The sequence below is a fragment of the Oryctolagus cuniculus genome, chromosome X, assembly GCF_964237555.1.
Source record: "Oryctolagus cuniculus chromosome X, mOryCun1.1, whole genome shotgun sequence".
Lineage (NCBI taxonomy): Eukaryota > Metazoa > Chordata > Mammalia > Lagomorpha > Leporidae > Oryctolagus > Oryctolagus cuniculus.
In genome coordinates, this window is record NC_091453.1 from 112,380,361 (window position 1) to 112,407,051 (window position 26,691).

The 26,691-nt window shown below is 41.3% G+C and overlaps 1 protein-coding gene across 22 annotated transcripts; it reads right to left on the reverse strand.

The window, feature by feature from the left end:
* Positions 1 to 1,653: 1,653 nt before the first annotated feature.
* On the reverse strand, positions 1,654 to 26,012 carry PABIR2 (PABIR family member 2). 22 transcript variants are annotated; one of them, XM_070066738.1, is made up of 10 exons: positions 24,957 to 26,012; positions 22,099 to 22,177; positions 18,113 to 18,169; positions 17,779 to 17,822; positions 17,641 to 17,695; positions 17,296 to 17,397; positions 16,899 to 16,984; positions 14,944 to 15,008; positions 11,447 to 11,543; positions 1,654 to 3,392 (listed from the first exon to the last, which is right to left on the reverse strand). In XM_070066738.1, the coding sequence occupies exons 1-10, from the start codon at positions 25,052 to 25,054 to the stop codon at positions 3,323 to 3,325; spliced, it is 753 nt and encodes a 250-aa protein (XP_069922839.1). In that variant the 5' UTR covers positions 25,055 to 26,012; the 3' UTR covers positions 1,654 to 3,322. The 22 variants fall into 22 exon arrangements, with proteins under 22 accessions (XP_069922839.1, XP_051683514.1, XP_069922838.1 ...); XM_051827554.2 differs by having other exon boundaries at positions 1,654 to 4,308; XM_070066737.1 differs by having other exon boundaries at positions 1,654 to 4,308; positions 14,944 to 15,005; positions 24,957 to 25,996.
* Positions 26,013 to 26,691: the final 679 nt, after the last annotated feature.

Consider the following 26,691-nt stretch of genomic DNA (forward strand, 5'->3'; position numbering starts at 1 on the left):
TGTTTTGTTCCAAAGGCAGTTTCCTGATTTTGATCGGTTGTATTGTGGTTAAGTAAAATGTCTTTGCCTTACACGGAAGCATGGGACAGTAATGTGGTATCATGTCTGCAAAGTATTCTCAGATGGTTCAGAAACAACACATACACATACACATACACACACAGAATGATAAAGAATGTTGTTAAATGTTAACTGCGGAAGCTGGGTGAAGGATATGCCGTTCTTGCAACTCTGTTGTAAATCTAAAATTATTCCAAAATGTAAAGCCTTCTAAAATAAAGTAGGTCATATATTTGTAATGAAAAATAGGAGTGGGTGTTGCGGCACAGCGGATGAAGCCACTGCTTAAGAATGCCTGCACCCTGTATCAGAGCCTGGGCCAGAGTTCCGCTCTGCTTCTGCTTCCTGTCAATGTGCACCCTGGGAGGCCGCAAGTGACGGCTCATGTTCTTGGGTCCGTGCCCATCATGTGAAAGATCCAGATTAGAGTTCTGGACTCCTGGCTTCAGCCTGGTCCAGAATTTGTGGCCATTCAGGGAGTGAACCAGCAGATCATCTTTCTCTGTCATTCTTTCAAATAAACAAACTTCCAAAAACCTGAAAATCAAATTTAATGTTTGTATCTTGGATGATAGGCAAAAGGCTTTATTTTCGCTTGTTTACCATTCCCTAATTTTGTTCTAAAAATAATTTGTAGAGGCTTATAAACAATAAAATAAAATGAAGTGAAACCAGAAGAACATATATGAGCCTGCCAAGGACTTTCTAAATGGTCAGATTCTGTGAAACACTCTTGAAATCAGACTATGTAGAGAGGTTTGTTTTGGGTGAGGGAAGCAGCCTAAATGTCAATATAGCTATTGGTTTTTTTGGGGTCCCGATATCCTTTGACTCAGAACTTCACCTACCATTAGACACGGAGAACTAACTATTGGGCTATGAAAAACAAAACAAACTATTAAGAACAAAAGATGGGACAGCATTGTGGCTTAGCATTGTGGCTGCCACTTGCAATGCTGGTAATCTCACATGGCCTCTGGTTTGTATCCTGGCTGCTGTACTTCCTATCTAGTTCCCTGCTAATGCACTTGGGAAAGCTGCCAAAGATGGCCCAAGTCCTTGGGGACCTGCCACCCACGTTGGAGATCCGGAAGAAGCTCCTGGCTCCTCGCTTCAGCCTGGCCCAGTCCCAACTGTTGCAGCCATATGGAGAGTGAAACTGCAGATGGAAGATCTCTCATTCTAACTCTGACTTTAAAATGAATTAATCTTAAAAAAAAAAGCATAGACTCAAGACATTACTAAAAGGGCCAGTGTTATGGCATAGCACGTAAAGCTGCCACCTGTGGTGCTGTCATCCTTATGGGCTCCAGTTTGAGTCCCAGCTGCTCCACTTCCAATTTAGCTCTTTGCTAATGGCCTGGGAAAGCAGTGGAAGATGGTCCAAGTGCTTGGGCCCCTGTACTCACATGGGAGACCTAGAAGAAGCTCCTGGCTCCTGGCTTCGGACTGGCCCAGCTCTGGCCTTTGTGGCCATTTGGGGAGTGAACCAGTGGATGGATAATCTCTCTCTCTGTCTGCGTAACTCTGTTTTTCTGTGTAACTCTGCCTTTCAAATAAATAAGTAAATATTTAAAAAAAGACATTACTAAATTTAATGCATGTTTACACACTTTATTAAATTTGCATTCTAAGATATACACAAGGCCAGCATTTCACAAAACTTTGTATTATTCCAAAAGCAGTTATTATGAAATACAGTTATTATATAAGTTGGTCAAGCAAAAACAGTATTGATAGGATTCTCTTAATAGTATTATCTCTTATACTTGTTTTCAAATAGAAGCCTGAAATTTATATTAGAATAGAAGAGAGAATATGACAGTATAACAATGATCAATTTCCAAATATTAGACTTTATATAAAAATAAAGGGGTACTATCAATAAAGCTCATCTGTGGGTTAGCATTTCTCTTATTTCAAAGCAATCCCTGCACAAACTTAGTTTCTAGTCTATTTAAATAATAAAAACTCAAAATAGACCTTGGTTCAAACAATAAAGTGAATCATCTTGCCACCTAGTTCTCATATCATTGGAACAATTTCAATCCCTTCCACAGTTCTCTCCCACCACTGAATTTAAAAAGTATAAATTCATCACATCACAAAGGTGATTTCTTAATAGCCCCACATTAGAGCCCCAAAGTGTCCCTTTAAGGCAAAGAAGAGAGCAGAGTGAAGGTGGATAATCTCCTGAAAGACAAAACCATCTATCATCATTAGAGGCAGACACATCTTAACATGGTTCTCTGACAAACAGAATAGATACACTGAATATCGTGGAGGAAATTTTTCTTTAAAATGGCATACTAAGGGACAATATTCATAATAGATGTGTTTCTGTTAGGTTTGAGGGCTTCTAGGTATTGCACAGGTGAAAGCAACTTGAGGATTTTAAAGCCATTAACGGCTGCCAAGGCTGTGATTACAAGTGAAAATAAAGACCATGTCTGATGCTGTAACAGAACTACTGCAAGTTAAGCGATGCTCTGTAATAATCAAAAGAGAATGGTTTTCTCTTCCAGCCAGGTACTCTTACTAGTCTAGTGCCTTCAAAGCACATCATCTTCCTTTAAAATCCAAGGGCCTTTCCCTTCAAAGACACAAATGCAGTAGTATTCATTTCCTTACATTCATTTAAAAATGGAATATTAATGATCCTAGCAGGTAAATGCACATGTTAGATACAGACAATCCAACTACGATGGCTGAACATTAAGAATCCTATTACAACACACACTTTATGCAGTTTAATAAATAACAAATGACAATAGACTACACTCAGCTTTCTTAAACAGTTCAATCAGAAATTTCTTCTTTTAAAAATTAGTAACTTATGGTATACCTCATACTACTAGCATGTATACTGTTTACAGTTCAAACAGCTTCTTAAAAGCAGAATACAAAACAACATTGACTTTTTCAGCTCATAAAAGCATATTTGTAGATATTAAACTGCCTTTACTAAAAATGCAGTAACAGCAAGAACTGGCTTTCCATCTGGTGGCAACACAATAACCAAAACACCAATCACCACACGACAAAACAAACATCCAATGACAAAAAGGAATCAGAAAAAAGCAGCGACTGAAACAGTATGTGGCAATCACACACATAAAGCCCCCTTTGCACCCTACCTCAGGATATACATCCCTGACAGCACAACCATGTACCCCAAGGAACCTGAGGCCTCAAAATACCACCCGAGACACTGACAGCTCCGTGGATGCTTTTGTACACAGTGGTTTGTGTGTAAATAACATTATTCATTCATTTGTAGATGCTCCACACATCTGGTCAAGGCAGGAATTTCTTCTCCTTGATAACACCACCTAGAAATATCAACAATATTTTATATATTCCTTAGTGCAACAGATTTGCAGGGAGAAATAGCAACGGGGGCAGCAAAGTCATAAGAACCTGGGATGACTAAGACAGGCGTCCTGTAAGTTACGAACATTTTCAACACTAAAGCCAGTCTTCACTTCATACACTCCAACACAAGGAAGCAATCAAGGTAGGAATGAAAAGCAACTATGTGTTTCTTTACCTCTGTGAGAAATGGCAAGGAAGCAGCTCAAACAGGAAAGGGAAACAAAATAATGTACTTGAAGCTGATGTAGGAAAAAAAATTATATCATCAAAGCAATTTGTGTATTACTGTGAAACAATGTGACTGAAAACTATGTAGTCAACAGAGAACAAAAAAAAATCTCTCAAGCAAGAGAATTTCTGATCAACTCTGTCATATCACTGCTGGGGAAGAGAACCATTACAGAAAATACACATCAGTGCCTTCTTCAAATGTCTAGACTTGAAAACAGGTGCTCTTTGAGGCACTAAGAAAAATATATTCTCTAAGCAATCAAACATGAGTTTTTGAGGTTCAGTTACCAGATCCAAAATCAGATCAGCAAAATCAGGTGTTAGTAAGATCACCACATTTGCAAGGTGGAACTTTAGAGATGCCCAAACATACCACCACCACAATGGTGGAAATCTGAAACTTTGATCCACAGTATGGACCAAAGTTCCCTGCGTTCCTCACTCAGTGTTCTGTGTAGGAAACAGCAGTTTCAAATACGGAATCAGAAATGGTTAAGTCACTTGGGTGAGAGATCATCCATCAAGATGAACGAAGAACATGAATTGGTGCATGCTACTGAAGACTCTGCGGAAGCGCTGCCTGTAGCCAGTGAGTCTGAGGACAAGCCACTGCTGCTACTACTGCCATCCAACACATCAGAACTGAGGACAAAGCAAAAAGAATTATAAGCAAATGCATCTATCAGGGTCAACACAACATGCGACAACAGTTTCCAGAGCTCACATTTCAAATAATAAAAAGCATCAAAGCAACAACAATGAACTACATCACGTACTATGTTTAGATTCTCGTGCAATCATCAAGTCACAGAGATCCAAAGTAAGACTCCCAAGGTGCTGTATCATTTGAGTGCCACCCCCTCATCCCCGGAGGCACCAGACTGCCCAGTGCACAGTAAGTGGTCCACTTGACACACCATGACTTGCGTGAGTGTGCTCCCTTACCTTCAGCTCAAGAGATTTCTATCCTGTATTTCTCTTCTTACCTTCCCATCAGGCTTGGAGTAGGAGGAAGGGTCATTTACTGAGGTAGCCATTCTTGGGCCACCTGAAGTATTCCATCAAGCACACTGCTGCACAGACCCTGTACCCCAAAGCAGTCTTTCCACTGCCCTAGAGCCAACCACTTCCCCACTCCCAAGGGGCCTTTAATTCACACACATTTTGTTCTGATTGTCCCCTCTAATGATGCATTTTATATTCTTATCATTTTATGAGTTCCTTAAACTATTTCCCTTCCTCTTGCTTTCAATATACAAAGGTCTTCGTCTTCCTACTATCCTTTTCTTCGATTCCTTTAGTTACTCTGCAGTCAAGCTTCTAAAACAAATGTTCCATACTTCTTTTATATTCTGTATCATTTTCTATATTCATAGAATATATATATATATATATATATATATATATATATATATATATATTCATAGAACTGGCTTCTATGCGCTCCTATCTATCCACTAAAGTTCCTGGTCTAGGCATCAAGAACCTCTATAATCCAGCCTAGGGATACCTTTCTCATCCAATCCAAGTGCTCAATGCTCCCAGCAACCAATCTGATCTGCCTCATAAATCTGGCTCAGTACTTCAGCAGGGAGTTGAGAGCCTTCACAACTTGGCATTAAACTGTCCTTCTGGCTTTGATTCCCATCAATCCAATACATAAGCTCTATGGCTCTGTATTTGCCCTGAATCCACTCATTCACTTATTCTAATATTTACTGAGAGCCTGCCAAGTCCAAGAAGTAACCAAGATACTGGAAATACAATGGTGTATAATATAGATATAATCCTTCCCTCATTGAATTTATATCATAATGCAGGAGACAGGCATTTAAGTAATCATGCTAATAAATATATAATTACAATTTGTGATACAAATAACAAAGGAGAGATACAAGGAGGCTAAGAGAGTCTACAATATGGCTAATCTGATCTCACTGGAGGAACAAGACAAGGCTCCCCAGAGGTGATATTTACTCTGGAATCTAAATGATGGGCAGGCATTAATTAAGTAAGGTTTGAGAGGGAGCAAGGATGGTTCTAGCAACCAAAGGTAGGCTCTTAAGACTGTAGTACAGTCAGCAAAGGGGAAACAGTGAAAGACAAAGCTGGAGATGTAGCCAGGCAGTTTCAGAATTCATATATACTTTTTATTTTCTAAAAGAAAGCACAGAATTGGAGAAGGAATTATGAACCAGGAAATATGAGTTTGAGTTTAAGCTTGGTCACCAGCTTCTTTGAAGAAATGCCATCCTGGCCGGCGCTGCGGCTCACTAGGCTAATCCTCCGCCTAGTGGCGCTGGCACACTGGGTTCTAGTCCCGGTTGGGGCGCCGGATTCTGTCCCGGTTGCCCCTCTTCCAGGCCAGCTCTCTGCTGTGGCCAGGGAGTGCAGTGGAGGATGGCCCAGGTGCTTGGGCCCTGCACCCCATGGGAGACCAGTAAAAGCACCTGGCTCCTGGCTCCTGGCTTCGGATCAGCGCGGTGCGCCGGCCGCAGCGCGCCAGCCGCGGCGGCCATTGGAGGGTGAACCAACGGCAAAGGAAGACCTTTCTCTCTGTCTCTCTCTCTCACTGTCCACTCTGCCTGTCAAAAAAAAAAAAAAAAGAAAGAAATGCCATCCTGATCTAACATGCTCTGAGTTCAAATGCTATGACACTTTCGTATCATTTTTCTGAATTTCCAAGTTAATACACATCCAGCGTTAGGTAACCTACGATAGATTTGGTTGTTTTAAGGCCCTATACCACCCTCAATGAAATGTGAGTTTCCCCCATCCTATGCTTCTCTACCCTTCTACTTTTCTTGAAATGTCATTTCTTTCTATTGCCTGTAGACCGTTTTTAGGTGGAGACAGACTACAAATAGGCTTCGGAAAAGTAAAAATAAAAATGGAAACAGTATATTCCACACTGCTCCTACTCTACGCTCACTGCTGTCAAATGCATCATTAATAATACCACTTTTAAGTAAAAAGCTTGGAAAATTTAGCTGGCTCTGATATTTTTTCAACCCAATGGCAAATGGGTCTAAAATATGAATTATTCAAACTACTGAAAGAAAGTTGCACAGATAATTCAAGACATTGGAAAATCAAAAGACCTTTCTATTTGCCTTTGGAACATATGTGAATTTTCCTCCTGCAGCTTTTTGCCTAGACTAATATTAAAATGAATTTACTTTCCTAAAGCACATATTGGCCAGGCAGCCGAAGGACACGCTCTATGCTACTTGGCAGGAAGAAACAGGCTTAGATTAAAATTTGGCCACCAAGCAGATAATCTGAATATAAATAAAGAATTCCTTATTCCAATCAACAGACTTACAGTGAGCCCTGGGTTAAAAGATTCTATTTGTAGTAAGACCTGCTTGCTTGGGTGAATCTTGTATTTATTCAAAAACACAACACATGACTCATGCAGTGAAATTTCTTCTAAAACTGTTGATTACCTTAAGAGAAAAAAAGCTAATGGAGAAGTTACTGAGAAAACTAGAAAAAAGTAAATAAACCTGAACACTTCATTTCAGAGTTTCTTCTCTATCATTAAATATAAATGTATATAATTTTGTCACTAACAAAAATAGCATATTTGCATTTAGTCTCCATGGGAATTAAGATTCAGAATTTGGTAAACCTTTAACCAGATATTTGCACTAAACTAAAATTTAGTTTCTGTTCTAATTAATCTGGCACGACTGCACAGGGGCATGGAAGCAGACTACAGGTCATAATTCACCCTCTGTTGTCATATTCACTGAAAGCAAGACTTACAGGATTTTTTAATCCATAGATAGATCACTGCATAAAAGTAATTTTCACAGACTCCACTATTAAACCTTCTACCAGAGCTTTGAAAAGCAGTAGTCTGGTCCAATTTGAGTTTCTGCCTTTTTTCTTTCCTAGCACAAACGCTGATGGAGGTGCTAAAAAGCCCTCCTTAGACTGATGGTCAAAAGTCAGACAATAGTAGAAGAGCAAAGGATCAAGACAACTCACATTGGACATAAGAGTACCTGAATCAAAAGTGAACTCATTCATCTTGAGGCTATATTTGAAGTACATAAATGAAACTACTTATGACTGCTAAAGCAGAGCTTTCAATCTAAGAAAAAAATATATCCCAACGACAAGGTAACAAAACTAGCATGTTCATTTTGACTTATGTTATCATCCCATCTGCCTGATTCTCTTGGTTCCTTGTCCAGTCAATAAAAGCTGAATTCTATTAGCTTAATGGCAGGCAGATAAATGTACTAGAAATCAGTCACAGTGCTGTTAAGCCCAGCGCAGATTTTGGTGTAGTCTTCAAACCCCTGCTATGGGTTAAAGTGAGATATATGCTATGACCTCTGACCTCCATTATCTCGCCTTAGGAGGGCCCAGTATTACCTTTCCAAATAACCATTAAGTTTTTCAGATCACATATTTAAATAGGATCATTTTCAGGATCATTTTCACAGTCACATTGAGGACAGGAATGTAAAAGTATGAGCACAGATGTCTAAATTACTTAAACATTTCTGAAGTAAATCAATATGCCCCTAATAATTTATTAAATAAATCATGATTCAAGCTTATATGTTATACCAATCACATATTCATGATGAGGTGTTTTTGGTTTTGGCGTGGCACATTTAACATTAAAAATAACGTTACAACCACTAAGATAAATGCTACAAAAAAGTTAAAATAAAACTATCACTGAAGTGGGTGTTTAGAGCAGCATTAAGCTCCTTTGGGATGCCTGAATCCCCTATTGGAGTTCATGGCGTTCAGTTCCAGCTCTGGCCCTTGACTCCAGCTTTCTGCTAATGAGCATCTTGGGAGGCAGCAGGTGATGGGTCAACTACTTGGGTCTCTGCCCCCCACATGAGAGACATGGACTGAGTTCCCGGGCCCTGGCTTCCCCTTGGCCCAGCTCCAGCTGTTATAGGCACTTGTAGAGTGAACCATGGTTGGGAGAACTCCGTCTTTCTCTCTCTCTCTCTCTCTCTCTACCTTTTGAACAAAATTAATATAAATAATTTTTTCTTAAAAAAAAGTCACTGATGCATTGGGCAAGAGAATTCATGGGCTACTTTTTCCTTTTAAGAGAAAGAAATTAGCAAATCAGCTTCACTGCATAGTCAGTATCCCCGAAAGTTCTGTTACACAGCATGCTGGAGATACAGAAGTCTGATTCCTAAGAGAATGGGTAGTCGAGTCACAGTACACAACATGCAAACAGAATCAAAGCATCATGCAAAGGTGTACTTCTGAGTTAGGCTCACACTCTTAATGCTCATAAAGACTAAAAGCAGAATGCTCTAATTCCTGCCTTGTGGTTCACAATGTTCCCCAGATTTGGTTGGCAAAGCTTTCAGAATTTCCAGTTAGTAAAAAAAAAAAAAAAAAAAAAAAAAAAAAAAAAAAAAAGATGAAATAAAAACTATGCCTAGCTGGACAAAAACTCCAAATGGGTCTGTATTCTAATTTAATTTATACTTTAACAATGTCAAACATCAGAGATTATCTAATTTATAAAGTTTAATTTATAGGTTTGTAAGTCTCATCTTTTCTTGGTGGGATGGGAGAGGAACAAATAAAAATTGAAATGATGAGACAGCATCTACTAAATATGTGATCCCTTTTCTCTTCTCTAAAAGGTAGTATAAAAGCTGTTTCCTTAGTTGCATTATCAAGTAGATTGTTATCCTTGGCAACAGAAATCAGAATGCAGCTGGTTCCTGTCTCTGTCCTCATTTCTAAGAACACGGGTGTCTGATTCTGATCAATGAAACTGCATTTAAGAGACAAAAGGAAAATTTCTGCAAGAGCAAGATCCAGTTTTTACAAAAAAGGAGTAAGTTGTATTTATAATATCTTACTTGTAGACATAAATGTCAGTATCGTTAGTATATAAGGTGTCCCAAAAATCTTACTGCAATTTTAAACTCTAATAGCCTCAGAAGAACAGATGCTACAAACTGACTGAAAACATTATTTGAAACTTTAATGAATTACTGGACTGTCTTTGAGAGTCTTGTAAATTTTGAGTAACACTCCTTTTCTCAAGACTACTTGGACCACACGCTGCCTTGGTAGTACTCTACGAGAGGCTTGGGAATAAAGCAAATCTCTACTGCGTGCAGCAACAGCCCTTTTTGTTTACAGATTAAAAGTTTCTTTCGCTGCCAATGTCGATGTTCCCAGGGCTCTCACAGCCAGTTGCTGATTCCCCTTGCGGTATGGGACTAGTGGCAACAGAAACAGGTCTCATGATCGCCACCACCGTCCAGTTTTGGTTTTGCTGCTCAGAGAAGTCAGCATCTGGGCAAGGAGGGAGGAATCCAGGTAAATACTTTCCCTTCCCTTCCCTTCCCTACTTATTTGTATGAACCTGTTTTATGGCAGTCTGCATAGTCAACATAAAATAAGGCATCTCACCCTGGACATGTTTACCTTGGCAACATGCCGTTCTACCTTCTACTTCACTTGGTCACTTGGTTAGTAACTGGGTAAGCAAGGCTATTTCTAGTCGTGTGCCTATATTCAAACACACTTTACCATAAAAGTGATAGGCAGTTTCCACTAAGTATAGAGTTTTACCCACTAGTCCTCTTGACAAGCTTCAGAAGTTTTCTCTTTGTAAGCATCTACATACCTCGAAAGACACCCTAGAAAATTAGCACACCATGCTACCAAGCAAAGACAAAGATGCGAGGGAAGAGTGACTGTGGGACTGAACAGATCTAGAACAATCTAAACTTGGAACATGTGCCTTTTAGAACAGTACTGACCAACAAGTCTAATAAACGAAAATCTGTGACTTCTTGGTCAACTAGAAGCACAGGTTACTTTACATAAAACAACAAATAAGTGAATTTGGCTGAAGGAATCATCAACCCTTACACTTTCGTAAGCGGCTTACACACTACTTCCACTTAGAGAGTACCAGCCTTCTGTTTTTGAAGTGAGTGCCTGTGTGGGCTTTTAGAAAAAAAAACCTTCACTCACAAAACTCAAGGAACAAAAAAAAGTTCTGAAAGGCACTCCACAATTGTTTCTAGAACATTTAAAAATTCTACCTACTTGCTGCCACTATCCTTTCCTCTTCCTTTCAATATGTATGTCAGCATACATACAAAGTGCTCAACTTCAGGTATAGGAAAAGAAATGAACTTTCTCACGAAAGCACTGAGGGCCCTCAAGTTACAGATCTAAACTAGCACGAGTAAGACTGAAAAAACAAAACAATTGTGTGACTGGGACCTTAAGAATTAGGAAGTGTTACTATAAAAATGAAACCTTAGTTTGTACTGTGATGGAATACATCTAAATTCTGATAAAGATTTTACATCAACATATAATGCACTAAACAATGACATGCTTAATTAAAAGAATGCTTGCCTTTTCTGCCAAGTCCAAAGGCTAGAGAAAATGCAGGCAGAGCAGCTACAATCAATGTACATTACCCACATCAACCAGAGACTTGTTCTCACAGCATCCGGTTACTGACACTACCATACCACTCCATTTGTTGACAGACTGAAATAACAGGAGCTAGGAATGGAAGTAAAAGTGCCAAAAAGATACACATATTTCCACAGAAAGTATGCATGACTTTAAAATAACCTATATTTTAAAAAAATTATCTATATACTTCCACTGAGATTTCCCCTCTGTGGGACATGGATAAAAAGATGACAATGTTTTAAATTATTCCAATACAGTTCTGATATGGCTTTTTAAAAATGGATCATACCCTAATGGCCTTTTGATTTTAATTCATTTTTTTTACCATGAACTGAGATCAGACAATTTTGCAGCATCTGGAGACAGCATATTGGTAGTGCCTTGGAAGAGTCTCTTGGGCTGGCTCTCCGTCTCCATTTCACCTAAAAGAGAAGATGATGATGCTACCGTGAAGCAATTTTACAAATACAGGCTTGGTGCTAAAATGGGGTGCTCTTTGTTTAGCCAAAGCTCAGAACACTCCTTCAAGCCCCTACTTAAAAGCTATCCTCCCATGTGGAAGAACTATACTTTCACATAAACTCAACAGAAAAGTCTATAGCCGTAAAAAAAAACACCATTCATTTAATGGAGCACACTAGGCATCTAGGCATGGAGATTAGATAGGTAGGTATATAGATTCTTTAAAAGAAAAGGAAGTTGAATGCATTAGGCAGAGTAAATCAAAACTAAAAGCAGAACTAAAGAATTCCCAAGCGGCTGAAGCTCACGGTGACCACTACTACTGATTTCATATATTTTAATACGTGAACATTTCCTGAGATGATATCAAATAAATTTGAAAATGCATAAACAGTATAAATGATATAAAATGATAAACAGTATAAATGTAAGGTGTTGCTTTTACTATTTAGTGAAAATGAAGATTAAAAATATAAGCTTGAAAGCAACTTTGTAATTGAAAATAATTATTCAATTAAAAAAACTGGCATTAGACTGGCAACCCCAAACCTATAGATTTTCTCAGAAATGGTAATAGAAAAACTCTGCACCAACAGGAATAATGATTAATATTTTCCTATCAACTACTTAAAGTTGTAATTCTTTTTTGTACTAAGCTATGATTTTATTTAGGATATGCATATCTCTTGCTTTTGAAGTTCACTAGCAGTTGCTGAAGTAACTCAGCTGGGAGCGTGTTAGACTAAAGTTCACTATCTAAGCTTGAAAACGGAGTGTTAAAGACAATTTAATTCATAAGTCTATCTATACGGTACTCCAGGAAGAAATCAGTGACTCTGAACTGAAATCTGTAAAAGACTGTTACCATGGAAAAAGATCAAGCAAGAATAAATTTAACATTAATTTTCCATATCATCAATTAATTCAGATTATGTTTCCTTTGTAGCTATTCTGAAAATTATTGCAAGTCAAGAAAAGTTATATTTTTATTGGCTTATTCCATTCTTTAATACACAGCTTTTAAAAGCTGTGACCAGCCTTTTAACTCCACTTCACAAGACACATAATTTAGCCCTTTTTAGTAAGGAATTCCTCCATCTGCTGGTATATTTCGGAATAGCTATGAAACTAAGCAACCATACTGATTCCATCAACTTCCACAACAAATTTTAAGTTAACAACATAATAATAGCTTTATTTCTGAAAGTTATTTTTACTTAATAGCTTCTGAGAACATTCCTAGGATTATAACTCTTTGCAAGATTGAAGAAAAAAACTGTTTATGAAATAAAACTCATTCAGAAAATACAAATACAGTCACTATGTCAGGATCTGTTTTTATAGAGCATACTACTTTTAATTTTAGGTTGTCTGAAATACACCACTGTTTTAATCTGGTTGTGATCTGTGACTAGAAAGTATTGACCAAATGCGTAAGTATTTGACATAAGGAGAGTTGTCTATTGGCCCAGAAGGTGATTTGCACAAAGAAACCACTTACTTAATTTATTTTAAAGTTATTGTTAAAACAGCACTGTGGCATAGTGGGCTAAGCCTTTGCCTGCAGCACTGGCATTCCATAAGGGCCGCAGTTTGTATCCCGGCCTCTCCACTTCTGAGCCAGCTCCCTGATGTGGCCTGGGAAAGCAGTGGAAGATGGCCAGGGTGCTTGGGCCCCTGCACCTGTGTGAGAGACCCAGACGCTCCTGGCTCCTGATCAGCCCAGCTCTGCCTGTTGTGGCCATTTGGGGAGTGAACCAGCAGATGGAAGAACTCTGTCTCTCCCTGTCTGTAACTCTATCTCAAAGAAAAAAGGGGGGGGGGAGGGGGAAGAAGAGGGGGAAGCAGAGCTGTGGCATAGCAGGTGAAGCTGCCGCCTGTGATGCTGGCATCCCATATGGGCACCGGTTCATTTCCCGGCTGCTCCACTTCCGATCCAGCTCTCTGCTGTGGCCTGAGAAAGCAGTGGAGGATGGCCCAAGTCCTTGGGCCTCTACACCTGCATGGGAGACCCGGAGGAAGCTACTGGCTCCTGCCTTCAGATAGACACAGCTCCAGTCCTTGTGGCCATCTGGGGAGTGAACCAGAGGATGGAAATCTCTCTCTTTCTCTCTCTTTCTACCTCTGCCTCTCTGTAACTCTGCCTTTCAAATGAATAAATAAATCTTAAAAAAAAAAAAAAAGCAAAAAAATACCCTCTTGTTTTATACTATATCCAACACTTAAAATAATGTGGTCATAGCCATAGAAATTACTTAACCTGTTAAGTTTCTTTGCTTTTGGGAAAAAAAATAAAAACAGATGCCATCAGGTGACCTCTATAAGCATCTAAACCCAGCACTGGCTGAGATCTAAACTTTAGTGCTTTGTGGTTCAAAATAAGGTAATTAAAGGAGCACCCCATTATATCAAAAACTCTAAAGACTTGAATATAAGGCAATTCTTACTTTGCTAAGGTATAATTTGTGATGGAGTAAATCTCACATTACAGTTAAGCATACAGCATGTTTATAGATACATATCGAAATATATTAGCATATATTTCTGCAACATATCAAATGTGTGTTTTTTTACATTTGGATCACTGAGAGGCAATATGTTTGGAATATATGGATAATACGAATATATGAATATTCAGTCACAAAGTATAAGAAAATATAGACAAGAGCAAATAACAAATATATAACTTATAATCAGTAAAGCATACATTGGGAAGAATACTTCATATTTCTTTAGAAAAAAAAGGAAAGCGATGTCATGAACTAATTTCAGATAGGAATTCTACTTTTTTTAAAGATTTATTTATTTACTTTGAAAGAGTTACACAGAGACAGAGAGGGAGGGAGGGAGGGAGGGAAGGAGGGAGGGAGGGAGAGGGAGACAGAGAGATCTTCTATCCTCTGGTTCACTCCCCAGATAGCCACCAGCTGGGGCTGGGCCAAACCAAAGTGAGGAACCAGAAGCTTCATCTGGGTCTCCCACATAGATAGTTGGGGCCCAAACACCAGGGCATGTTTTCCTCTGCTCTTCCCCAGGCCATTAGCAGGGAGCTGGATTGGAAGCAGCAGTCAGGACATGATGCAGCCCGTATGTGTCGGCCCCAGGAATTCTCCTTTTTAATACAAACTTGGCTTGGTTTAATACATGAGGGTGATGCCCACATTTTCTCTTTCTTTCCCAGATTTATTGAGGTATACTGTCAAGCATAAGGTGTACAATGTGATGATTTGATATATGGACATGCTGTGAAATGATTACCACAATATCTTCTGTGTGATGAGTACAATGAAGTTCTACTCTGAGCAAATTTCAAGGGTATAAAATGCTATCATCAATGATTGCCAGCATATTGCTGCATACCTTTTCTCTTCAGAGGACCAAGAACACTGGGCCTGATGCACTTAACTGGGCTCTGGCTCCTCCTGCTTTGATGAACAAACAAACAGGATAATGTGAACTACTTCCACGATGCAGGAGAAACAGAACAACCCACCAAATAAATAAAAGCAAGTCTCATAGGGAGAAAGGGAAAAACACTGGTGTTGAAGGCAAATAAAATGGCAATACAGAACTGGATCCAGCATATGGCAATCTGGAAGAAGATGGCATTTAAAGCAATTCTTAGAAATCACTGAGACAAAACACAGTATTTTAAAGAAAAAAGATACTTTATCAAAAAGTTGTTTGAATTTTGACTGGTATACACACTCTTCTTTTGTAAAAGTTTTATTTATTTTCATTTTATTGGAAAAACAGAGAAACAGAGACAGATGGAGAATGATCTTCCACCTGCTGGTTCCCTCCCCAAATGCCTACAATAGCTAGGGCTGGGCAGTGCCAAAGCAGGAGCCCAGAACTCAGTCTGGGTCTCTAACATGGGTGTCAGGGAACCAAGTACTTGAGCTACCTCCTAGGGTGCTCATTAGCAGGAAGCTGGAATGGAAGTGGAGCTGGGACTTGAACCTGGGCAGTCTGATATGGGATGTAGGCATAACAAGAGGTGACTTAACTGCGGCACCACATGACAGACCCCGGTCTACACTTTTTTTTTTAAAAAAAAAAAGATTTTTATTTATTTTATTTGAGAGACAGAGTTACAGATAGTGAGAGGGAGAGACAGAGAGAAAGGTCTACCTTCCATTGGTTCACTCCCCAAATGGCTGCTATGGCTGGAGCTGCGGCAATTCAAAGCCAGGAGCCAGGTGTTTCTCCCTGGTCTCCCACGTGGGTGCAGGGGCCCAAGGACTTGGGCCATCCTCTACTGCTTTCCCAGGCCACAGCAGAGAGCTGGGTTGGAAGTGGAGCAGCAGGGACTTGAACCGGCACCCACATGGGATGCCAGTGTCACAGGCGGAGGATTAACCTATTGTGGTCTATACTCTTAAAACTTTCCTTCATTGGGGCTAGAGCTGTGGCATAGTGGGTAAAGCTGCCGCCTGCAGGGCCGGCATCCAATATGGGCGCTGGTTCGAGTTCCAGTTGCTCTACTTCTGATCCAGCTCTCTGCTATGGCCTGGGAAACCAGAAAATGGCCCAAGTCCTTGGGCCCCTCCTGCCTATGTGGGAGACCCAGAAGCAGCTCCTGGCTCCTACTGTTGGATAGGCACAGCGCAGCTCTGGCCATTGCGGCCATCTGGGGAGTGAACCAGCAGACGGAAGACCTCTTTCTTTCTGCCTCTGCCTCTCTGTAAGTCTGCCTTTCAAATAAATAAATCTTTTTTTAAAAAAATAAAAAAGTTATCTTCTTTAACCTTAAAGAGCCAGCACTGTGGTGCAGCAGCTTACGCGGCTACTTGCCACGCCGGCATCCCACATGGGCGCAAGTTTGAGTCCCGGCTGTTCCACTTCCAATCCAGCTCCCTGCTAATGTGGCTGGGAAAGCAGCTGAGGATGGCTCAAGTGCTTGGTCCCCCACACCTGCATGGGAGACCCAGATGAAACTCCTGGCTCCTAGCTTCAGCCCTGCCCAGTCCTGGTTGCTGTGGCCATTTGGGAAGTAGATGGAAGGTCTGCCTCTCTCTAACTGCCTTTCAAATAAATAAATAAATCTTAAAAAAAAAAAAAAGAGTGTGCTATCCAGCATGAGTGTATATCCCTTCTGAATATAAATGTATTAAGTCTCATAAAATAAGAATCTGGCAAAAATGTTAGCAGTTGAACATAGGCATTGAGCATGAGTGTTCACATTTGAAATTCTTTCAATTTTGCTGTATGTCTGAAAATTTTCCATAATGAAATACTGGGGAAAAAATCAGTCTGAGAGACAAATGTAATAAGTGGTCCTTCAACCACATTTAAAATTCCAGTTCACTTACCATGAGAATCGTCTTGGACTAGGAACAGGACTTGGTGGCAACCCGCTGCTACTCACAAACATCTGTAAGGATGGTGAAAAGCATTGCTAGAAAAAAAAATTAAAATAGTTCGAATGCTCCTAGTTTTCTTTCTTTGGCGTTTAAAATTCCTATTATTATTTTAATCCTACATATTTATGGGTCCCAGTTTTCAAAAGGTTCTTTTCAAAATGACAGAAACAACATCATTAGAATGGCTTGGGTGTCTTTATTTTCAAATTACTGTCACAGATTTTCATTGATTTTTTCCCCATCAAGTCACTGATATCTTAAAAGTGAAGGTATATATGTCTAGTTTGTGTTCTAGAGAGTAAATCGCTCAGTACGAAGAGAGTCAGTATCCTGTCTACGACCCTACCTTTCCAAATCCTCGGGTAGGTGAAGGTGCTGGAGAGACTGGAGTGAAGTCAATTCTCTTCGGAGAATACAATTTCTCTTGCTTGTCAAAATCACTATCACTCTGCAAACATAAAGTGTTATCGCCTCATAACAATTCAGCACATTGCAGCTCTTATTTTTAGAGCTACACATTTTTAGAATAGTTATATACAGATTTTAATATTCTGCTGGAAAATCAGAGATTGGAACTCAGTGTCACTTCGGAAGCAGAAGGGACAGAATTGTAGACAGCAATTAAGAAAGCTGGTCAACAACATTAAGGTTTCTAGAAAATACGAAACAAGCAGACATGGGAAAACTTTACCAGGCTCAGGCTCTCATCCCACGACTGGCTTATCTGCATTGCCGCTTGTACTTCCCTGAAACAAACAAAATGAATGGCCATCAGTGTTTACAAATAAGACATACATTAGGCTAGGCCTTGCTCCTTCGAAGCACTAACCTTTCGTGTGCAGTTTCTCTGTTCATAATACCCAGGCCTTCCTCCTGAAAAGACAAATGTATGTGCTAAAAACATATTTTTCATCCACACAGTTCTCTGGTTCAAATGAAATTTAAAAACTTTTCTACCTCATCTGATATAACCACAGTAAAGCAGAACTAACAGTCTAAGATGGTCACCCATGCCATATCTACATTTTATCTGTACACACACAAGACTTTTAATCTGTCTCTAACTAGAGCTGCAACCTGACGCATTTTTACTATCTAACTCTTCAAAATAAAAATTTTAAATTTAAAAAAATTTCAGATCTGAGCTAGTAAGTAAAATTTACCCTTTTGATTTGATGCAGTCTGCTATTAGGAATACGATTAGGTGAGGATGACAGCAACTGGAAAGAAAAAGTAAACATTTACTATTTTCTGAATCACAAAGCATCAGTCTGCTGTCAGTACTGGTGCACAACCTCTTCCTAGATAATTTTTCATAGTCTTCTTCAAAATCGAGCTCTTTAAGTCCCCAAACGTTAATGCACTTACGGCAGTATGGCAGTACATTCAGTCTTTAGAAAGTATACCAGGTGTCCAACCTCAAAGCACCATCTGTCATCAGGCAAACTCTGACTCTAGCACCTTCCCCAAATGAATGCAGAGCTGGGTAAATTTAGGGGAAAAAAAAGACTCTGGGTCTTAGACATACCCACTACCCCACTTATCTAAAATTAGAAACTATAAGGAAGGGAACAACAAAAAAATCAACATTATTAATTTTTGATTACCAGTGCACCAACAAAGAAGATAGGCTAATAAGCCCACTATATTTTTTGTATGATTAATGTTGGCTGAAAACACTTCAAAACTGCAGTAAGATTTTGTTTACATGATCTAAATCAACTCCGAAATTTGATCACTAATGTTATTACCACAAATCTTAATAAATCAATGTGGAAAGGCAAGATTTATCTTTAAAATTACCATTTTCATTTAGATCATTTTTTAACAATACAAAGCAGAAATGTTTTAGGGGCCAATTATGCGCCCTCAAAATTATCACAATTAGATCACAAAATGTAGATACAATTTACATCAATACATCTTACAGGGTTCTAATAGCCATAATGTTAAGAACTATTATGTGTTCCCAAAATATTACAATTGAACTTGTAACACTATATAATCAAATTAGCCAAAAGAATTACCCTGTTAAAAGTCCCTAAGCTATTAACATTTTTTTGAATGCTAATGTAGTAAGCAGGATCACATGGTGATAAATGACTTGAAGTTTTTAAGCAAAAGCTAATTCAGGAGAAAATTTTAAAATGTTATCCACTAAAATATGATTTTACCTCAAAAGATCTCCTTTTATTACCTACCCCTTACTGTTGATTTTCTTCTAGGTTTTGAAAAGGGAAAAACTTTATTACCAGCAAATCCTTTTTTTAAGTAGTTTGTTTTTTTGTTTTTCCATTTTGAAAGTGACACATTTGTTGGTGCGATCTTAGAAAGGCCATTTGAACAACGCTTAGCTCCCAGGCCAGCCAGGAAGGCTCTCTTCCAGAATTATGTGGAAGAGAGCGAGGAAGTGTCAGTCAGAGAACAGAAGAAACCATCAGTAGTGAAATCACCAGGAGAACCAAGGTACTGATGGCCAAAGAGTGACTGTGGACAAGGTCAGAGATTCAGATGCTTCATCTACATAACACACAAAAGATCAAGTTTAGACAAAATTGGGAAGTAGACCAGAGAGAGGTAATGTATTGGTTGGGGAGAAAAAAAAGAACACACAGGAGGTGCTGGTAAAAGGTCAAATAAAGCAAAGACTCCAAGTGGGCTAAGGAATGAGACCCCACCATTGACAATTAAGTAAGTGGGCACTGGTGTCTTCTGCAAGAATAGTGTTTTACTAAAGTCGAGGTAGAAGTTGCAAGATTACAGACTGACAAGAAATCAGGAGACAAGGAATTAAAGGCAGTTTTGCAAGTTTCCAGGGGGAAAGGGAAAGGAAAGGGGATGTCTAGGAAAAAGAGAACAGTATGTCCTCCCCACACTGGATGTGTGAGTTGGGAGCATGTGTGAGGAAAAGAGCCACTGGGGCAGGGAGGGAAGACGCCAGCTGAGCACCATGACAGGCATCGGAACAGGCACGGACCATTAGGGAGAAACACCGTGGATGTGAAGGTGAAGACATTTTTAGGGGAAAGCTAATGTGCATGCAAGACAGGGCTCTGTCTTCTCTGTGCAGTGAGAAGGGGCATCTGCTCCAAGTGGAAGCTGTCTGAGTGTAACAACAAAAGATGTCTGGAGAACAGGATGGGGCCAGTGGCAAAGTGAACCCACCATGACCCCTAGGAATTCATCTTCTTCCCTTCTGAACTACTTATCCTCTCGATTTCTCTACTCGTCAAGGCTACCACCACCCCCTGGTTACCAAGAAACACAATTTCAGTCGAAATTGTTCTCCCTGCCCTTCTATCTAATCAGTAGGCACACTATGAAGCTCCTACTTATACCCATCCATTTGCCAACAACTCACTCCTTCTAGGTTACCATGGAACATCGATAAGCACATTAACAGAGTGTACCATGATATAATGTATACAGTGTCATTATTATGAAGACAATTGTGGTGGCCTATCTGAAGGTGATACAAGGATTCAACTGGGTTTGGGAGGACTAGAAAGGAGCAGGAGAATGGATCCTTATGCTTAAGGATCAACAAAGAAACATGAAAAACTTCAGAAAAGTCAGTATTTTAGTGCAGCCAGAGCAAAGAGCATTTGTCAGGGAGTAGGGAGAGATGAGCCTAGACCGACATTGATAGGAATCTTCCCAACTTGCCAAAAAAGGTAAGTGAAGTGTAGAGAAGCAAATTCAGGTTTCCCTTCTTCGTTATGCTGTTATCAAGAGCACAGTTGTGTAACACTTATACACGTTTTTCATATATCCAACAAAAATAAGTAGTGATATTTTCCGGTATCCTCAGGGAAGGAGGTGAAGCAAATCCAACCTCCAGATAGCTAACATTTCCCCCTTTAGGTATTTTTAGCCACCTCAGCTGGAAATCTTTCTCCAACATGTTACTTTTTTCCCCCTTCTTAAACAGATTATAGCAAACAGAATGACACCGGAAGTGCGCTATTCTAATCCCAGTTCTGCCACTTACTTATTGCAGGATTCAGAGCAAGTCACTGAAAACGTCTGAGTCTTGGCTGCTGCTGCTTTTAAATTGGAAAAAAAAAAAAAAAAACAAAAAAAAACTTTTGCCCTGTCTATGTTGTAGGAGTTACTATGAGAATTAAATGTTTGAAAGCACTTGGGAATATGTCAAATGCCATACAAGTGCAGGTATTCCTGGCATTTAAGAGGTTAAGGACCCGTGGATCCTTAAATACATCACTATAGGGTTCCATAGCAGCAGCACCCTCAGGCTCTTTACCCTTATACTAAGTCACAAATTAAATTTTTAAAAAACCCATCTGTCTCCCAGTGTTTTGTTCTCCTCCTTTGCAAGCAGCTATTAGGACACCTTTAACCCAAATATACCACTTCTGATTTGCTACTTTGCACACACTGTTGGGTTGGAGGCTTATTGCGATTGTGCATAAATTTTAGATGATATAGAGGTCAGAGAGATTCTCCTATAAATAAACAGATGAACCTTTGTGCACAGACTATGAAAGTGTAGTTCAGGCCTTTGAGGGGTTGTTTGCTTCCATTACAGATGTCTTCCAAAGATCTGAAGCTGTTGGAAAAGTGATCTCCCTAAGTGAATTGCCACTACATAAAAACCCCAACATAATTTCTCCTGATACACCCAATCAATGAGGCAATCCCCAACAGTTCTGGCTGCAGACAGCCGTCACAGTCAGCAACTCTTTTGAACATATAAATACAAACACTTTGAAGGAGTCTTGACTTTGGAAAACCAGCACTGTCCAACTGATCAATGTCACAAACATACACGTGCGACTGTTCAAGTGATTTTATATCCGGGGACAAATAAAGACCACTGTTCCCAGCTATAATTCAAAGTGAATCCTGACTTACCTCAAAACCATGATGCAAACAGTGACAAATAACAATGAACAGTTCTTTAAAAAAAAATACCAAATCCCACAGCAAAGAAAAAAAAAAAAACTTTTAATCGAGTCTCCTCTCTGTGTACCAAAAGCGGAATGGCCACAGCATAAGCAGTAAACAAGATGGGTAAAAATCAGTGTCTTTTACACCATTGCATGTAGCACATAATCTTCCAAAAGAACTGCCTCTGCAAGTGTTCTCCTCCACCTACATCGCTTCAGATACTTACTCTGATACTTACCGAGCTGTGATGGCTCATAATTGAAGCACTATTCCTCCGAGCTCTAAAAGTATAAGGCTCAAAGACCTGTGAAAGGTCACTGAAAATTAAAGATACAATAGTTAATGTCTCCTAGTCGAAGGGCTCATTTAACTACACTCGCATCAATTCTCTAGGAAGTCTTCAGTGGCTCCTCAGTTCCCACACAGAGGAAATGCCTCAGCGTCCCGTCTCCGCAGAGCTTCCCGCCCGGTGTGCTGTGGATTACAGGTCTGCCGCCCGCCGGGATACTGAGCTCCTCAGTAGTTGGGGAGCAGCTCCCGGGATGTGTGGGGCGGAGCTCCAGGCTGGTTGCTTCCAGCAGCCTCTGGTCAGAGCTACGCCCCCAAACCAGTTACCACCAGATATGAGCAGCCTCATCTGTTTACCTCAGAGGACCTATGAATATTCCCGTTTCTGTATTTGCCGTGACCTGGAAAGGGCTGGGGAGCCCTGTTCTCTAACAAGAGACTTAATCAGCACATCGCCTAAGCACGTGTTCTACCTTTGACTCCCTGCGCCTCGAATGAATAAACAAAACCTGAGGCTTTGCTCACGTTGTCCCCTCTGCTTCAAACACTCTCCCTCCTACCACCATCTGTCAAAATCCGTCCTCTCCTTCCACCCCATCTCAAATGTCGTGCCCTCTGTGAAGGGACGGCACAACCTTCCTTCATTGCACAAATTGAATGCCTTTCCTCCACCGAACCCAAAGAACACACTGGGAGACTGGCAGATGAGCGGCTTCTTGTGATACCTACTTACTTCACCTTTTTTTTTAATTTGAAAGGCAGAGATACAGAAAAAGAAGGGGAGGGGGAAAGTGAGATGTAGAGGGGGAGGGAGGGAGGGAGAGGGGGAGAGGGGGATGCAGGGGGAGAGAGCGAGCAAGAATATGAATCTTCCATCTGCTGGTTCACTCCCCAAGCCAAAGCCAGGAGCCAAGAGCTTCCTCTGGGTCTCCCGTTGGGTGCAGAGGCCCAAGAACTTGGGTCATCTCCCACTGCTTTCCCAGGCACATTAGCAAGGAGCTGGATTGGAAGTGGAACAGCGAGGACTCAAACCAGGGCCCATATTAAGCCGCCACCTGTAGTGCTGGCTTAACCTTCTATGCCACAGCGCCAGCCCCTACTTTATCTTGTATTAAACAAAAGTGTGCATAGGTCTTAAAGCTCTCAGTTCGGAGGTGTTTTATTCATCTTTGTGTAATGTCCCCACAGTGCCTAGCAGAGAGTTAATTCATGATAAGAATTCAAGAAGGATTTTCAAGGCTGAACTGCAAAAGCAGCAGAACATGGGCTCCTGCACTCACAAGGGAGACCTGGAAGAAGCTCCTGGCTCAGATCCGCCCAGCTCCGGCCATTTTGCGACCATTTCGGGAGTGAGCCAGCAGATGGAAGATCTCTCTCTGTCTCTTACCTCTCCCTTTCCTCTCTCTGTAACTCTGCCTTTCAAATAAATAGATCTTTAAAAAATATATAAGGCTGAACTGAACTGGTCTTCAAGGAACCACTGAGATCACTGCATTCGGTTCTACTAATTTTTAAATGAGAAAACAGAGATTCAGAAAGGTTAAATGACTCATTCATGATCACAGCTAGTTAGTGAAAATTGGGATCAGACCTGGTCTCCTCACCCTTCCTTGTCACATCATGCTACCTTTCAAGTAATTACTTAAATTGTGATTCACAAAACAGACTTTTTTTTTCTACAATCGTCTAAATGCAGGTCAACAGGATCACCCAAGTCCCTAGCAATTGCTTGCTTACCAGATTTCAAAATGCAACCAAAAAGAGCCAGGTTCATTCCTAAAGTATATTTTTTACATGTTGGGCCAAGAGCAGCAACAGAAAAGTAAAAATTCATCCTATCATTGCCTCAGCTTAAAATTGTATTTAATAAAAGAAAAAAAGTAAACCTGTTTTTATCTCCAAAATCCAGAAACTATAATCAGTTCAATAGGCAGTGATTACCTCTTTCTTTGCTTTTGCTTGCTTGATTACTGTTTTTGGCTAATTCTACTCCCATCCCTCTTTTCAGACTCATGCCATTTCTACAGAGTCTCACAAATTGGCTCCCTACCTAAAATGAACTACCTATAAAAGCAAAATGCAACAGGCTCAGGAGGTAAGCCAACCTAACCTCTCTATTGCATGATTCTACCTTAAAAATAAATCCTCTGGAGACTTGTTCACATGAAAACACAAACCCCTGGCACTAAAATTGAAGGATCGATCCTTTCCATTGTCTTCCAAAATGTGTCTTTTCACTGACCTAAGCTATAGGCCACCCTCCTTTTCTCTATTCACTGAAATGCATTTCAGGCACTTTTAGAACCTGAACACATTATGACAAATCCCAATCACTTAATTTGATGTGAACACACCATTTAATTACAAGTTATTAAATAAACTGTGATTTATTAAAGTAAACCTCTGCTAATGCCAGGGTTCCGAAACTAAGCTTAGAAATAGCAGCTCTTAGAGACAGGTGTCAAGTTGCAAGTCTAGTTCCAGGGGCTTCAGATTGACATTCCCTGGTGTAAATTAGGCAAGGCAAGCAACCTGTGCGAAGAGCCAGACGCATTCTGCAGCTCCTTTTAGAGTGGGACAACATGGCCCCAGGAAGAAGGGGCCCCGTTTCCCTCACACTGCCCAGAGTTTGGGGCCCAACTTTCATTCCATCTTGGGACCCAAGTCCCGGACAAGCAAACAAGTCCCCACCGCCTCGGTTTGGAGAGCGCCAATGAATTGGAACTCGCAGTTTAGGGAAGGACGACTGCCTGCACGGGGTCAAGGAGCCCCTGAAGCCTGTACTCCATCTTCCCCAATCCTGCTCACCTGAGCCCATGGATCAGGGGAGCACTGTTGGATCTCCTCAGGGTGCCCCCATCAGATGTGTCAGGCTCAAAGTCCAGCTCCATTTTCTCCTGAGCCATGTCGGAGATGTGTAGGCAGGCACAGCGGGTACAGCTCAGCTCCTGGTGCTTAGCTATGGACTCCCAAGACTCTCACTGCAGGACTGAGCTGCTAGGGACTGGCAGCTGGGGGCGGGGGCTAAGGGGCGGAGGCTCGGGGGCGGGGGATAGGGGCGGAGAAAGTAGAAGAGGAGGAGGGAAGGAGGATGCTGATGAGGAAGACAGGACGGTGCTGCCGGAGGGGAGAAAGGTGGAGAGGTTGTGGTGGAAGGTGCCGTAATGAAGAAGACGGTGGAGAAAAGAGGAGGAATGGGAGGGAAAAGGCAAGGGAGGTGAAAGGCGAGATGGACAAGCAGGAAGGCAGGGAGTATGAGAGGCGGAGGGCAGAGTGGGGAAAGGAAGGGGAAAAAGAGGGAAGGGTGGCCAGAGGCTAGAGGAGTCCAGAGGGCGGGAAAGAAGGACGAAGAGTAGGGAAGGGGAGAGGGGGAGAAAAGGAGGGGGAGGAAACTAAGCAGCGGCGGAACTCATGCTGCTATTTTTCCCGCTGGCCGAGGACCTCAAGCGGGATCCGGCTCACACACGCCGCGGCAGCCCGGGCAGCGCTAGCACCAAGGACCTAACAGTCGGGCAGGGCCCGGCCAGGACGCCTCGGTAGCAGCAGATCCCCATGCTCAGGGACCTAGTCCCGTCCCCCATGCTCAGGGACCCGGTCCCGGTGACTTCTCAGCCCTGGAATCTGTGCTTCTTCCCTCCCTGCCCCCCTTCCGCCTCTAGGACAACTTGGGGTTCGGGGGAGGGTTCCGGCCCCTCGGCCGCCGCCGCGGTGTCTCCTCTTCGTCTTCTGGGTTCTAATGGCCCAGAGGAACCCGTTGGTGCCAAGATCAAAATCTACAACCTGCTATCTCTTCCGCCTCCCACGCTTCCGAAGCGGGAGCCTCAGCAGGGCCAGTGCTTCCGCGTCCGGGCACCCATTGAGTCCTGCGCACGCGCCGGGCGGCCCCTCCAATGGGCCCGCAGGCACGGAGCATGCGTGAGAGCCCCGCTCCGCAACCCTGCCCCCCGAAGGGAGGAGCGTTTCTGGGGTGCCCGGTGCCTTCCTCGTTGGCATTGGCTCGGAGACTCTGCCGCCCTATTTCAAAAAGCACCAATGGTTTGGAGACCCGGCAGCATCAGCTTTCAGGAAAAATTTGGGCCAATATTCACAGGAAATAGACATGGGATTTCCACGTTATTTCATTCCAAATTTGTATGGTTCAAACCTCTGTGAACTCCACTGATCTTTGTTTAGAGGGGCTGATGTCTTTTAAAGATCATCTGTTTGGATGTACTAGGCAAAAAGGAAGTGAAAAAAATAAAAACGGGGGTAAGAAATGAATCAAATTCATGAGAGCTCATTTAGCTAGTGAGAAGACCTTCTCTCCGTTTTGCAAGCATTGTTAAGATTCCATGACATCAGGAGAGATCCTGAAGAACAGATAGTGGAGCCAGGTTTTTCTTTTCTAGGATTTTCAGAGGGAGATCCTAACAATAGTGTGTGAAGCTTGGAATTATTTATTCAACAAACACCTACATAGCACTATGTGCTGGGTACCGTTCTAAACAGCTGTACAAACATTAGCCCATTTAATCCTTACCACTTGAATGGCCCTGGGGTAAAG